The following is a 15,320-nucleotide window of genomic DNA, read 5'->3' as shown; positions in this document are numbered from 1 at the left end:
TACATCAGCTGTACAAAGAGGAGGGGGCGCCCCGAGTAGCAGAGATTGCAGCCAGTGACTTGGCACAATTCTTACAGAAGTAGGAAGGCATACGAGGGAGGTGGGCGTGGCGAATAGGAAGAGAGGCTCGGCTAGACTGAGCCAATTGCGTGAGGGGAACGTCCGGTTATTCTAGGAAGCCGGGGAGGGGGAAGACTGGGTGACACGATGACTTGGGGGTGTGCGCTGCAATTATTCTACTGCTGCAGGATGTAACACACGTACAGATAAACAAGATCAGACCTTTAGCCTAATTTAACCACCCCCAACTGGTCTTTCTCTTGCCCTGCCCCTCCTCGGCCTCTTTTCCCTCCCCTCTGTTGGACTCAGTATTCCTGCACTCTGCCTTTCCTCTCCTCCAGAAGGAGCAGTCTCAGCAGCTCTGCTCTCCTTTACTGCCACTGATATGCCGTCCTTCTACGTACGCGCTGTGGGGTGAGTATGAGGTAGGCAGGCATGGCACAGCTGTCCTACTGAGGTAACTGATATCCCCTCGAATGACCTCCATTGGCATGCACAGTACTGCACCCATTCCCCCTGTATCTCCTGACTCTCCAGTAGCAGCACATGGCCAGGTAGATGCAAGTCTGGAGCTAATGCTTGCTGAACACCTGAAGATAGTTTCATTTAGGCTGCTGGGTCTTGCTTTTGATGTACACAACGTGGGATAAACGTATAAGTCATAAATTGCAGGTCATTTTTATATGTTCCAAGCAAATATATCAGGCATGTGGAAGTCCAACCTGCAGCCCTATAACTGGTGTTGAACTACAACTCACTCATCTCTGCATCCCTTGACCATCTAGCATTACTAGCGTCTCCCTCTTTTCTGCTTTTGTTGCTGCAACCTGCATAGTGAGCACATACATTTATAATTTAGCAAATGGAGGGAGGTATCTAAGACATCACAGCCCAGGCAATCTGAAGAGCCCCAGACCCTGCACCGCTTCATTTCTTACTGTGTTGAATTAATATCATTCATTATATTGTGCTTTATGCATTTAATCACAGAAAGTCCGGTTCCATGTAATTCTGGCGCCAGAGACACAGTACAATAAGTGATGTGTCCAAGGTCGCAAACAATAGCCCGTGTTACCTGGAACTGATTTCTATGTGATAGTTACAGAAACATGGCAGCCAGTTTATGGCAAAATTGTTATATCAGCATTGGGGTTCTGTCAGTGGGATAAGTTTAAAGTTAAGTCTCTTCTTTTTCTGGCCCACCCTGGAAAAAAAACGTTTGCGGCACCCCTCTATGTCAGGTTACCATGACCCCCTCCCACCAGTGATTGCATGGTTATATGCAGGAGGGATGTGGGTTTTTTCTGGACCCCCAGCATTCTCAGGATCTGCTGGTTCAGTCTAATGACATCCGTAGTTTAGCCCTTCATGTTAGAAGAAGGCCTCTTCTGATTGCTGGTGCACTAGGGAAACATCAGGCAACACTCCATGAACTAGTCATAAACAGGAACAGGGAAGTGCTGATGCTTCTGCTGACATGGATTTATATTGATAGGGAGGGATAATGGATCCCACTGGGAACATACTAAACTGATCTGCCATGTACAGTGCCAGCAGTATATAGGTACACCTTTCTGATGGGCATGCACCTGGGAGGTCTATTTCTTCAGTTATTTTAGCCCATTATTTTAGCACATTTTATCATACACCACTTACACATATCAAGCAACCAGCAAGTTTTGAGTTTGCTTAGTGCAGAGTCTTCAGGGTTTAAACCCCCTTTGTTGTCTTGACATTTGGGCCTCGGTAACTAATAACAAGGCCACAGGGCCACCTTGATCATAACAGCAACCTGTACCAGGCCTGGGCTGGGATTCAAAATAGGCCCTGGCATTTCAAGTACTCGGAGTCCCAAACAGCCCCCCAGCAGCCCACTAATAGTGACTGTCTATGGCATCTTACAGCAGCCCCTCTGGCATTTGCCAGAATTCACAGATTGCCTGTCTGGCCTGACCTGTATAAAGTTTCTAGGGGCAAACTCTCCTTGTATGGAGCAGCAGGCTACCTAAACCCTAGTCATGCATTTGTCATACAGTTGTTGTCATGGCATTACCATATACTGCTAAGTTTCTGATTCCCAATTGTCTGGGTGTTTTTACTTATTTTGTATTAGAAGTGTGATTGCCCCATTGTGGTAAGCTAGCTGCACTAAGGACACACGAGATACTTGTCACGGGTACAAAATATCTGTTTTGTAGCCGTGACATGCAGCTGGCTACAAGTAGCAACATGTGTCATAACCCTAAATCTGGGACCTCCCACTTCATTTATGTTGTTCACAAGATTTTAGTTGCTAGTATATGGTCAGGAGTACAAAGATTGAGCATGCCCGACTGTGCCTTATATTAAAGGGTCATTTTACCCCTGCTTTTTCATCATGCAGTGAATTAATACGGCTTGTGTTGAACATACTTTTTACCTATTGTTTGTGGTTTATGATATCTCTTGAGCAAAATCGTTTAGGGAAACTGAAGTTACTCCATGTTTGGGTCTCGTGATTTGGATTACCAGTGCACAGATCCTCCTGCATGATGGACCTCTGCTTATACGTAACCCAAAGCAGCTGCAACAAAGGGTAGAGGGAAGGAGGTTTTATATAGAGCTTAGTTTTGCTATTTAAACTTACTCACGTAAAGGTGAGGTAGTGTGAGATAGTGTTTATAATGCTCTGTTATTGCCTTATGATAACAAAAAAAACAAATCACATTATATATTATTTTTTCTTTTTTAAAGAATAAGGAGAATGTGTTTTTAGCAAAATCGCTTATTTTTTTTTTTTTTTTGCTTGTGTTGAAAAGAGGTAAAAAAAGGTGTACTTGTCCTTTAAACTGCTGCAGTTAAGTCTCTCATATCAGTGATCTTTTGAATGTACATTATCAGTGACCAGCTATTTTTCTGCATTCTTTTATTCCTAAAGAATAGATTAGGATTGTCGATTTTCAGGATAGGCCCAGGCAGTGCTAGACTCTGCATAATTAAGTGCTGAGCTTTTATTGGCTTTTGAAATATCTTGCACTTGCTAAGCATTTATATCTAATGCAGGGCGACCATCTGTCTTTAGTGTTAATTCAATCACTCAGTCTGCCATCATGTTTTGCCATTCTACAAAGTCTCAATGCAGTCATTAAGCTGGACCCAGGCAGTTGTGCCATTTCCACTCCCAATAAATGACTGGTATTAAATATCAGCCCTGGCATGTTGTGGGCTGTGTTGAAAATTCCTATAAAGGTAGACTCCCACAGGGCCCAATATCTTCCATAAGAACTCCATATACTTAGAATTCACTCTACTAGGGCAAGAGTTCGACATGCAATGTCACTGGAGACACCCTGCAACGCACCATCAGGCAGCATTCATGCCACTCTGGTTAGGCAGGAAGGGTGTTAGAATATGAATCACAGAATGCCTAATGCTACAGATGGCTTACCAAATATCCTGTGTGTAGTTTACCACTAACAACACTGGCCATTTCAGGCAAGACATACTAGAACTTTGTGTTTCTCTTGAGTTGGACTTATCTATCTGGAAGAACTTACTCTGTCTGGGTGTCTCAGTCTGGTCCAGAGGGACATACAATATTATCCATCCATATTACTGCGTGTTTGCAGTTGGTAGTCTGGTAAACAGCAGCTTGTCTCAGGGAAAGCTTGGAGCTCCATGATAAGGCCACAATGGACAACTTTGTAAAGCAAATAACTGATAAGCAGTAACATAAAATAACATTGTTTTTATGCTTAAGTGATAAGATAGGGTCAAAAGTCATTTGTGGCTGTCTGTTCACAGAATAAAAACCGTTCATATGGCAATGGTGTTTTATCTCCAGAGGGCCATAATGGGAATTACAGGGTGTATATCACCTTGAAACAAGAATCTGTGCATCTGTACAATAGATTCTCATGTTTACTATTCCAGATCCTATTATCTATAATATAAAGTGATTGGAGATGGTGCCTATTGGTAGTGTATAATAACATGTATGTATCATTGCCCCAGTCAAAACACAGAGGAGCACAATAGCTTGTTTTCCACTGCCACAAAAAGGAACGTCTAAGTAGCTTGGGGCCCAACTGAGTCAAAGTACCAGTGTGGCATAGTCCTTTTAGCCCATTTATGTTGAAATTCACTTGGTATTTCTTCATTCTGCATTCATACAATCATCTGATATATATAATAATAATATATGCTGTTTCTTTTATTTGTCTTGCACCTCTGAGGCAGCTGTTGCTTTACAACAGTGTTCCCCAACCAGTGGTTCCTGAGCAACATGTTGCTCACCAACCCCTTGGAAGTTGCTCACTGTGGCCTCAAAGCAGGTGCTCATTTTTTGAATTTTTGGTAAGGAGGCAAGTTTTGGTTGCATAAAAACCAAGTATTCACAATAACCCACATAGGGGCTATTAAATAGCCACTTATAGCTCTTATTGCTCTTATTACCCCCAGGAGCATGCTTGTGTTGCTCCCCAACACTTTTTCCATATAAATGTGGCTCATGGGTATAAAAGGTTGGGGATCCCTGCTTTACAAGATTGTTAATTGCTTTATTTATCCTGGTAAATAGCTGCATGTTTGTTTCATAGATGACCTTAGCTCTTGGTTACTTGCTGTTTATGCCATGTTGGGGTTAAAGGTCCTTAGGGGCAATGGACAGGAGGAGGTCTTCTATCATTTCAGAAAAACAAGAAGAACTGGTGTAGACTAGTATTACCCAAACAGAATTTTTTCTGTGGCAAAAAGTACTTGCAAAAGACTGGCTGAACTATTACATACACACCAGTGAACTAGTCACACACACACATTTAAACTCGCATTGGTGGAGTCAGCAAGTTGCAGTGTACCACTGACAGACAGCATGGTTGAGTTGTCTAAAGTAGGAAAAATGTTACTTTGAGGATGCACACTAAAAATAATAAAACCTATTTGTGAAAAATAACTATTAAGAATACACAACAGTTTAAACACAGTTATTTCAATGACAGTTCCCCTTTACAAAAATTACACTGAACAATATACAGTATTTTTGTATATCAACCTGGTGAAACCTGTGCCATTGGCCATGAGTGTGGTTGCTGCCTCCTTAATATGAGGGCACATCAACACTGACTGTGTGACTTTGTGTGTTGCATGTAACTCTGTAATCTTGTTTGTTTTTAGACACACTCTGTGCTTCTGTATAGATTCACATAACTGATTATCACAAATTTTAAAGCATGATCTTTGCCCCACCAACTCTGCAAGTTTCCTGACTTTTCCGGTATTGCACCACATATATCCAGCACTGCATTAAAAAGTAGATGGTTAGTTTTTGGCAGATCACCAGAGCTGCACTGTTAGATGTCAGGAAACATTCAAGCGAGACAGGAGGACTGAAAACCACAAGTGTAAATTCTATGTATGTAAAGGTTCTTAACATCATATTGCCCAGCTGTCTTTGTTGTATTTTATAGTTTTTGGATTAAATCCTTCCACAAGAAAAAATACATTATTGTAATAAGAGGATGAGGCTTTTTAGGAATAAAGTAAAGGTAGATTTGTATCTTGGCCTTAAAAGAAACCGTAACACCAAAAAATGAAAACTTTTTAAAGTGCATGAAATATAATGTATTGTTGCCCTGCACTGCTAATAGTTGTGTGTTTGCTACAGAAACCCTACTATAGATTATATAAATACCCTGCTGTGTAGCCATGGGGGCAGCCATTCAAGCTGGAAAAGAGGAGAAAAAGGCACAGGTTAAGGTGGCCATACACGAGCAGATCCGCTCGCTTGGCGATGTCGCCAAGCGAGCGGATCTTCCCCCGATATCCCCACCTATGGGTGGGCGATATCGGGGAGCATTTAGGTTAAAAAAAAAATAATCCAATCGTTTGGCCCTGGGGCCAAACGATCAGATTATGTCGGCGGCAATGGGGCAGTCGGATCGGGGACCGCATCAACGAGCCGATGCGGTCCCCGATCCGACCAGATTTTCTAACCTGGCCGATCGAGATCTGCCCAATTTCAGGCCAGATCTCGGTCGGCCAGGCCGCTCTGCTCTCCCCATACACGGGCCGATTAGCTGCTGAATCGGTCCAAGGGACCGATATCGGCAGCTATAGTCGGCCCGTGTATGGGGACCTTTACATAGCAGATAACTGATAAACTCTGTAGAATACAATGGTGTTTTATCTGTTACGTAACCTGTACCTTTTCTCCTTTGAATGGCTGCCCACATGGCTACACAGCAGCATTCTGAATATAAACTATAGTAGCTTTTCTGAGGCAAACACATCAGGTGTACCAGTGCAGGGTAACAGTCCATTACTGTATACTGGAATTTCTTTTATTTTTTTATTTCACTTTAATTTTTAGATGTTACTGTTCCTTTAATAATGTGGTTTTCAAAATCCATATACTATTGAATTTAAACTATGAAGGGGATGCTGGGATTAATAATTATAATTAAGAAATAATGCCTGAAATAATACTTACAGTATTTAAACTAACTGATTAAATCCCCTGCATGCCAAAATATTTTCTTTTGAAGAAGAAGTTAGCTTTGGTGATTTTGGCCTACATTGTCCCACTTGTGGGACTAATACTGTACAAGTTAAAGGGTTTTTTTTTTAATTATGTAAATTTTGAAATCTAACTTAAATGAAAGTGTAAATGCAAGTTTTACTTTTACCAATTTTATGGTACTTGCACGCCTGGAAAAATTGAAAAGTTGTACATGCATGACAATTGTATGATATATCTGTCCATTTGGCCTCGAGGCCAATTGGTTGGGTACCATTTGGGTTGGCTGGTTTTTGCCCAACGTAACATTCAGAACAAAGGAATTGCTGTCAGTTTTACAATTTTATGAGAACTAACAGATATTCCACAACAACAAAAACCTTGATTTTTTTGTGATTAAAACAATAGGCAAAAAGTATGTTCGGCCCCTTCAAAATTTGTGTTGAGAGTATGATATATTGCACTTTTCAGAAGAATGTGCACAGTCAGTTTATGGTAGGTACATATAAATAACTTTCTTTCTCTGCTCTCACAAGGTCAGAAATAACAGTGTCCCACTATGGCCCATTATAATATAAAGCTTTAAAAGTTTACTGGGGTTATTATTATTGCTACAGCATATTTGTTCTATATTTGTAGTTTTCCTTTTGGTTCTTGGTATAGGCTGAATTCTAATAAACATGCACTTTAACTTCGAGTTTTATAAAAAAAGACTCAATTTATGAAATTGCATGACATTTTTAACCTGTTCCTTTCCTTTAGGCCTTGCTCCAGAATAGTGAGAGGATGGGTGGAATCACAGAAAACAAGGTGCCGGGGGGCACATGCTGTGCGGGTTCTAAGTGGGCAAATGGAGCGGCTGCCCCCCGCGGTCAGAGAGTTTGTTGTAAAAGGAGCAGAACTTTGTGACCCCCAAAACATTCACATCTGTGATGGATCAGCCACAGAGAATGAAACAATAGTCACAGTACTGCAGCAAGAAGGGATGTTGAAGAAACTGCACAAGTACCCCAACTGGTGAGAAACTGGCCTCCTGTCTTAGTTACATGTTTCCCTGTGGCCAATATAATTTCACATTATGCTGTTATCTTGTGGGTCTCATTCCTAGCCCTGTTTTAAGGTCACTATATTATAACATGTTTCTGCTTTTTATAACTAGCAATAATAATAATGTGCCACTATTCCTAATATGCCAATAAACACAGTAATATCTGTTTTCCTGCTTACAGCTGGCTGGCTAGGACTGATCCAAAGGATGTTGCTCGGGTTGAAAGTAAGACTGTGATTGTGACAGAGAACATGAGGGACACCGTGCCAATCCCTACAACTGGAGTCAAGGGACAGCTTGGGAATTGGATGTCCCCACAAGATTTTGAAAGAGCAAAAGCAGAGCGCTTTCCTGGCTGCATGAGGGGTCTGTTGGATGCTGCCTGTCTTTCCTCTACATTTCCTTTGTGTTTTCTGATATTTTCCAAAATCACTATGTTGGTTTGAAAAACCCAACATATTGTTCTTCGACTTCAGCTTATTCTTCCGCTTTTCTTATTATTATTCTTAACGCCCCCTATTTTCTAAACGCTACTCCTCCTACAGGTTTAGGTACAACACCCAAACTCCCCACACTTCTTCGCCCTATAGCGGAGCAGGTTCCTTGTGCTTTTCTAAGCGATCTCGCACCCCAATTTTTTTTGGCGCTGCTCTGAACACCTCAATTTTGCTATTGACTTTGACAGGGAAGATTTTAAAAATGCTGCCACACTTACAGCTTTGAAGCTACATTCCCCAAACTTAACATAATCATGGGGTCACCCCAAATGAAATGGCAACATTTGTTGGATGACCCAAAGTGTGAGGGGCCAACAACAGCCAATATAATTTTACCTATTAACTTTCAGTGGGGAAATTCAACCTGCTGCCATTCTCACAGTATTAACACCAGGGTCCCCAAACTTTTCACAGTTGGTCACTAGGGGACTGCATTTTTAGTTTGGCTGTTGGTGGCGCTGCCCACTTTTCCCAATCCGATTTCATCTATTGAATTTTATTGTTTTGATGCCAGGGTTCCCAAACTTTGCACAGTCAGTCACTGGGTGGGGCCGCCAAAAGCCAATCACATTTCTTTCATTGTTTTCAGTGGGGAAATTTAAACTGCTGCCATTCTCACACGTTTAATGCTAGTGTCCCCTTTGCACTGTCACCTTTTCACAGCTGGGGGACAAAGGTTAAAGGTTAGGAAAAGTGGGTGGAGCCACCAATAGCCAATCTATTTCCACTCATCATATTTATTTGGTTTATATTTAAACTGATGCCATTATTTAACTATTAATTCCAGGGTTGTTAAACTTTACAAATTTAGTCACTACCACTTTTTCTAACTTTGAATGGCAAATACCCAGTGACTCACTGGGTATTTGCCATTCAAAGTTAGAAAAAGTGGTCAGAGACACCAATAGCCAATCATATTTCACCTATTTACTTTCAATGGTGAACTGTAAAATGCTGTCAGTCCCACAATTTTTATGCCTGAGTCCCCAAACTTTGAGTTTGTCACTGGGGGACTGCAGTTTAAAAATAGGAAAAGTGGCTTGGGCCACTAATAACCAATCTGATTTCATTCATTCAGTTTCATTGGCATAAGTATAAAATGCTGTCATTCTCACACTATTTATGCCAGGGTGCCCAAACTTTGCAGTTTGTCACTGGGTCACTTCGACTCAAGGTTAGAAAAAGTGGACAGGGCCACCAATCACAATTCACCTATTGACTTTTATTGGTTTAAATTTAAACTGCTGCCATTCTTTAATTATTAATCTTAGGGTCCCTAAACTTTGCAGCGTTAGTCACTGGGTAACTGCAGTTTCAGATTAGAAAAAGTGGGCAGAGCCACCAACCGCCAATCAGATGTCACTCATTGACTTTCAGTGGGGAAATTTAAATTGCTGCCATTCAGACACTATTAAAACCAGGGTTCCCAACTTTGCACAGTGGTTTTTACTATATAATTGTGATCCAAGGTTAGAAAAACTGGGTGGAACCAACAACAGCCAATCACATTTCATTCAACGACTTCATGTTTTTCAAACCAACGTGAAGTTTGTTCTCAAACTTCCCTTTCTAGGTACTGTTGTATTCTCTCTACTTGCTTGTCCTTCTTCCTCTTTATCACCGCTTTCTATTAATATACCTTCATTATCTATTCTTTGAGAATGTGCTCTGACATATCATTCTTTTCTTTCAGGTCGTACCATGTATGTGCTTCCATTCAGCATGGGTCCTGTAGGTTCCCCATTGTCTAAATATGGCGTGCAACTTACTGACTCCCCTTACGTAGTAGCCAGCATGCGCATCATGACACGGATGGGTTCACAGGTTCTTGATGCCTTGGGAGATGGAGAGTTTGTAAAATGTTTACATTCAGTGGGGCAGCCACTTCCCCTGAAAGGTAATGGCACTCCCAGTGGCAAAAGAAGACACTAATATACTAAGAAATATTGTGTATATGTAACACCCACTTTCCCTTGTGCAGCACCCCTTGTAAATTCATGGCCTTGCAACCCGGAGAAGACAATTATCGCCCATGTTCCAGACTCCCGTGAGATTGTCTCCTTTGGCAGTGGATATGGGGGAAATTCTCTGCTAGGGAAAAAATGTTTTGCTCTTCGTATTGCTTCCCGAATAGCCAAGGATGAGGGATGGTTGGCTGAACATATGCTGGTGAGAGAAGAGCTGCCTGACCCATGTGCCCTATCTCTCCTGCACTCTACACTGCCTCCTTTCTATCCTGTCTTCTGCACCTTCTCTCTCCCACTTCTGTGCCCTGAATTCATGGGCTGTCTGTCACCTGCCAGATTTTGGGTATCACAAATCCTGCTGGGCGCAAGAGATACATTGCTGCTGCCTTCCCAAGTGCCTGTGGAAAAACTAACCTTGCAATGATGCGCCCATCTTTGCCTGGCTGGAAGGTGCAATGTGTAGGAGATGACATCGCTTGGATGAAATTTGACAGTGAAGGTGAGGTCGATGGAAAGTGAAGCCATATTAGCTTTAGGAGGGGACATAGGTTTTTTTAAGATGTTTAATGGCGTGTCTTTAGCCTAAAAGCGTCTTATGAGGAAGGATATAAATTACTTAATGGTTAAGGAGACCATAAAATGAGTGTGTGTGTGTATATATATATATATGCGTGTGTATATATGTAGTGGTTTGTCTTTAGAAGAGATTTTTATAGTAAAACAAGTTACATTTAACACATAGGCAGGTAAATAAATGTAAGGAGATAAGCAGAAAGCCTTTAAGCTTATTGGCAAGGACAACATTTTTGAAATTCTCCAGTAATTTGACTTTTTCACCTCCATAGGGCGACTCCGTGCCATTAATCCAGAAAATGGCTTTTTTGGTGTGGCTCCTGGGACATCTGCAAAGACCAACCCTAATGCATTGAGTACTGTGGAGAGAAATACTATTTTTACCAATGTGGCAGAAACCAGTGATGGAGGCGTATACTGGGAGGGACTGGATCAACCACTTCCTCCCGGGGTTACTGTTACTTCTTGGCTAGGCAAATCTTGGAAGCCAGGTAAACAAATGATTCCTCTGATTGGAATGAAACATTTTCCCACTGATATAAACCAAAATGTATTCTCTTAAAATGGTTTATGCATACCCCAGTTTTACAATACAACATTCTTATATTCCCACCATAACATGGCATATAGCTGGCTAGTGACTACCTCTTCTTCTGTGACACATCGTTATGACTGTGCTTGTTTTCTGCCTAGGTGACAAGGAGCCTTGTGCCCACCCAAATTCACGTTTCTGTGCCCCTGCTGCTCAGTGTCCCATCATGGATGATGCCTGGGAGTCCCCTGAAGGTGTTCCAATAGATGCTATTATCTTCGGTGGGAGAAGGCCAGAGGGTAAGACAGTAGCTTGAGGAGTAGGTAAAAATGAGCTGTAAGTGTGTTTTGTGCTGATGATCTCTGGCAGTTAGATTCTCTGAGTTATTTAATAAGTTCTTGCAAGCTCTGCTGTAGACCAGGTCATAATTTGGCTGCACTGTATAAGCTCTTTCTTTAACTGGAATTTTATATTCATATGTTTAGATATAAATTGAAATGTTGGTGGCAAGGTATAGTTCTCCTTAGTTTCATCCCCTCACCTCTAAAACAGCTAACTATATATATTTATGTTATAAACGCACAGTTACAGAATGTGATGTGCAGGGCAAAACAAATTTACTAGGTGATTTTCTATGTGTGCAGTACAGTGTACATATGGTTAGGCTGTGTATTTTGGTGCCAAAATATGCTTTTGCAGGATAATATATTGCCATGCTTTTCAAGGACACAAACACACCTGTTCCACCTCCATTCTTCAGCTCCGTAGTCTCCACGTAGTCACCATTTGCTCTGAAACCAAACTGGTTTCTTCCCTGCACTCATTCACTTCCACAGTTATAACTCACTCTTTGTTCATTGGCAACACTCCATTTTTGCTTACACGTTCACTTGTCACACCCAGTTTCCTGAGCTTTCTTTGTAACAGCCTCTCTCTTCTTTCACCCGTAACTACTTAAATAGCTAATATTTATGATCCCACTGGAAAAGATATTTACATAACTCACAATACTATGTTTCTTACCTTTTATAGAACACACCGTAAATAACTACAGGCTCACTGTTTCTGCCCACTCATTTCCCTAAACACCTTCAGATAGGTTAATTTTTTTTCCTGTAGGGAAAGATCTCATTATTTTTGCACCCATGTGTTGTTGCAACATTCTAACATCCAATCTTCTTTACTCACTATAGTAAATGTCTGATTGTAAATGCTGGGCTTATTTTTTCACCCCCTTGTTTCTATCCATATGCCGCAAACTATTCATGCTGCAGTTTACTGCAACCAGTTTTTCTAGTCTAAAAGTGATAGCAGGAAAACAGGCTGTATTAAACATACATGGTCACACTGAGCAATGATTTCATTATAGACTGTTTATTTTTTTTGTATTATTTATTCATATTTAATGGTGTGGCCATTCTGTTCCCTCTTTTTATCCATGCAATACAAGTTTTGGTGGACACTGAGCTTATGTAAACTAATATTTAATTTAAATGTGTGTAAATATGACGTGTGCATGTTCCAGGCTTACATATGCACTAATACAGAGCCCTTTCTATTAGTGGAGCTACATTTGTCTTATTCCCATAGATAAGCAGTGGGACCTGTAAAACAAAGAACAATGGAAGACCTGTTAATATCCCTGGTTCCTTATTGTACTCCAGAATTCTGTCCTGTAAAGGAAGTGGGGCTTAAATTATATTGGGTGGAGCTATGGTAGAATGGTGTCTGCTCATTTCAGGACATTTGTCACTGAAGTGAAATCACCACATCTATGGTACACCTGAACAACTGGGTGGCAGTTTTGTTTCAAATATATGTCTTTGAAACAAAAAGGTAAGAAAGACTCTGACTTGATATATTTTAACAGTTCAAATGTGCAACTAATTTTGATTATTTACTTGTCAGGTGTTCCCTTGGTGTATGAAAGCTATAACTGGAATCATGGAGTATTTGTTGGAGCCTCTATGAGATCAGAGGCCACGGCAGCTGCAGAACACAAGGGTAAGGCCAAAACCATTTGTATTTTTCACATCAGCTCTTTTCCTAGAACAGGGGTGGGCAAACTACGGCCCGCGGGCCACATCCGGCCCCTTGGCCTTTTTAATCCGGCCCGCCGCCAAGTCTCATCACGCGAGACTTGGTGTCATTGGCGTGCCGGAATTAAAGAGACAAAGGGGGCGTAACGCTGGCCTGGCCCTGCCCGCCCTGGCCCAGTCCGGCCCGGGGGTAATGTGGCCCGTGAGCCAAAAAGTTTGCCCACCCCTGTCCTAGAATCTTCCAGACATGCTTTATTATTCCTCATACAAAAACGCTTGGTCAACGGTTATATTGTTCATGTATGTCTTTTCCCTTCTCTATTTTTCCTCTACAGGTAAAGTTATAATGCATGATCCATTTGCAATGCGACCTTTCTTTGGCTATAATTTTGGTCAATACCTTTCTCACTGGCTAAGTCTACAGAAGAGGCCAGGCCTGCAGCTTCCCAAAATCTTCCATGTCAACTGGTTCCGAAAGGATGCAGATGGAGGTTTCCTGTGGCCTGGATTTGGGGAGAATGCCCGAGTACTTGACTGGATCTTCCGTAGGGTAGAAGGAGAGGAAAGTGCCCGCCAGAGTGCCATTGGGTACCTTCCTGCTGAAGGAGCACTCAATCTGCAAGGGTTAGGGGGGGTTGACACAAATGCATTATTTTCATTACCAAAAGGATTCTGGGAGAAGGAAGTTCAGGATGTTGGGAAGTACCTAACAGAACAAGTGACTGATGATTTACCACCCCAAATTATGGAAGAGCTGCGGGGCTTGGAGGGGAGGGTGAAACAGATGTGATTAGACAGCACTGTGAGGGAAGGGCAAGTAGCTTATCATGCCGCCATCCTGAATTGATGTCTTCCTGCCACATGAAACAATCTGAAATATTATTGCCTCATTGCATTCAATAAACTAAGCAATGGGGTTGCACCAGTAAAGGTACTAAAGGGGTGGGTAAATAAAACATGAAAGATTCCAACTGCATATTATGAGCCAGACACCAAAGAGTAAATGCAGTGTTCAGTGCCTTAATGCAACCAAAGTAAAATATCACCTGTGTCCCAAATCTGCCTCTGAAATGCACTAGGGAGGTGAACTCAGGAATTAAGACTTTGATTGTGGGATATTTCTTTGCCTTTTTTATTGAAATAAATTTTACAATGCTGTAATAACTGTGATGTTACAGTATGAGGGACAGAGTCACCCAAGAAAACTGCAAAAGAGAGAGCATTCTAGATTTAACCTTAGCAGTTAGCAAAGAGAGGTGCGTTCTCTATTCAGTCACCCTGATCAGTCATGGGTTCTTGAATAACATGCAGTAACTGAACAATGTATAAAGCAATTATTTGTTATATAAATAGGCCTGAGCCTAAGATCGACTTTGCGTTTTTTGGTGGAGTTTTTGCAAGACACGCATTGGCAAGTACATCTCTGAAACCTAGTGTCATAGACTTACTTAAGGCGGTTTGCGTTGTCAAGTCACTGTAGTAATATTTCTATTTCCTTCAGCTGTAAAAGGCACTACAGCTCTTAGGGCTTAATACAGAAAGCTAATGGCACCCAGCTAATTAACTAGGCAGTAGGTTTTGCACAAATAGCACCATAAATATAAAGATACATACTAGTATGGCTCATTTATTAAATAAGTGCAAAGCACTAAAATGGCTGCAAGGCTATGTATGTTTATACACCGTTAACAAAGGTACAGGAAGATACACTTGCACCTTACACCTTGCTCCAAATTCCAAAATGGTGGTTCAGCCTGATTTACTGTACTTCTTTTACCTGTGTGCAAGGGAGCCCTAGAATTAGCATTTATCTTTAAGGAGAAGGAAAGGCTAATAAAGAGTTAATCTCAAGCTGCAGGCATACCTTCAGTTGTCTCAATAGTGCCCTTAAGTCTCCCCATATTTCTCCTGTTCAGATGATCAGAACCCTCATAGGAAAAAAAACGCTGAGCTGTGTAAAGAATGTTCCCATAATGCCTCGCTCCTGCACCCAGACCAGTGTACATGCCCAGTTTGTAAGACTATAAGGAAGCTTCCTGCTGATTGGCTCAGATCCACATTCCTAAGGGTGGGGGGGAGGGGTTTCATAGCATTCTTCAGGGAGGAGGGAG

General features: G+C 41.5%; 1 protein-coding gene across 2 annotated transcripts; it reads left to right on the top strand.

Annotated features, from left to right (window-relative positions):
* The first annotated feature begins 232 nt into the window (after positions 1–232).
* On the top strand, positions 233–14,373 carry pck2 (phosphoenolpyruvate carboxykinase 2 (mitochondrial)). Of its 2 annotated transcripts, none has more exons than XM_012958314.3 (10): positions 233–474; positions 7,316–7,570; positions 7,783–7,967; positions 9,792–9,995; positions 10,080–10,267; positions 10,402–10,564; positions 10,911–11,129; positions 11,332–11,469; positions 13,079–13,174; positions 13,545–14,373. In XM_012958314.3, exons 1-10 carry the CDS (start codon positions 446–448, stop codon positions 13,997–13,999), a joined length of 1,932 nt encoding a protein of 643 aa, XP_012813768.1. In that variant the 5' UTR covers positions 233–445; the 3' UTR covers positions 14,000–14,373.
* The last annotated feature ends 947 nt before the right edge of the window (positions 14,374–15,320 follow it).

Source organism: Xenopus tropicalis, chromosome 1 (assembly GCF_000004195.4).
Source record: "Xenopus tropicalis strain Nigerian chromosome 1, UCB_Xtro_10.0, whole genome shotgun sequence".
NCBI lineage: Eukaryota > Metazoa > Chordata > Amphibia > Anura > Pipidae > Xenopus > Xenopus tropicalis.
Note: the sequence above shows the minus strand (reverse complement) of the source record. Positions and strands in the feature narration are given on the sequence as shown.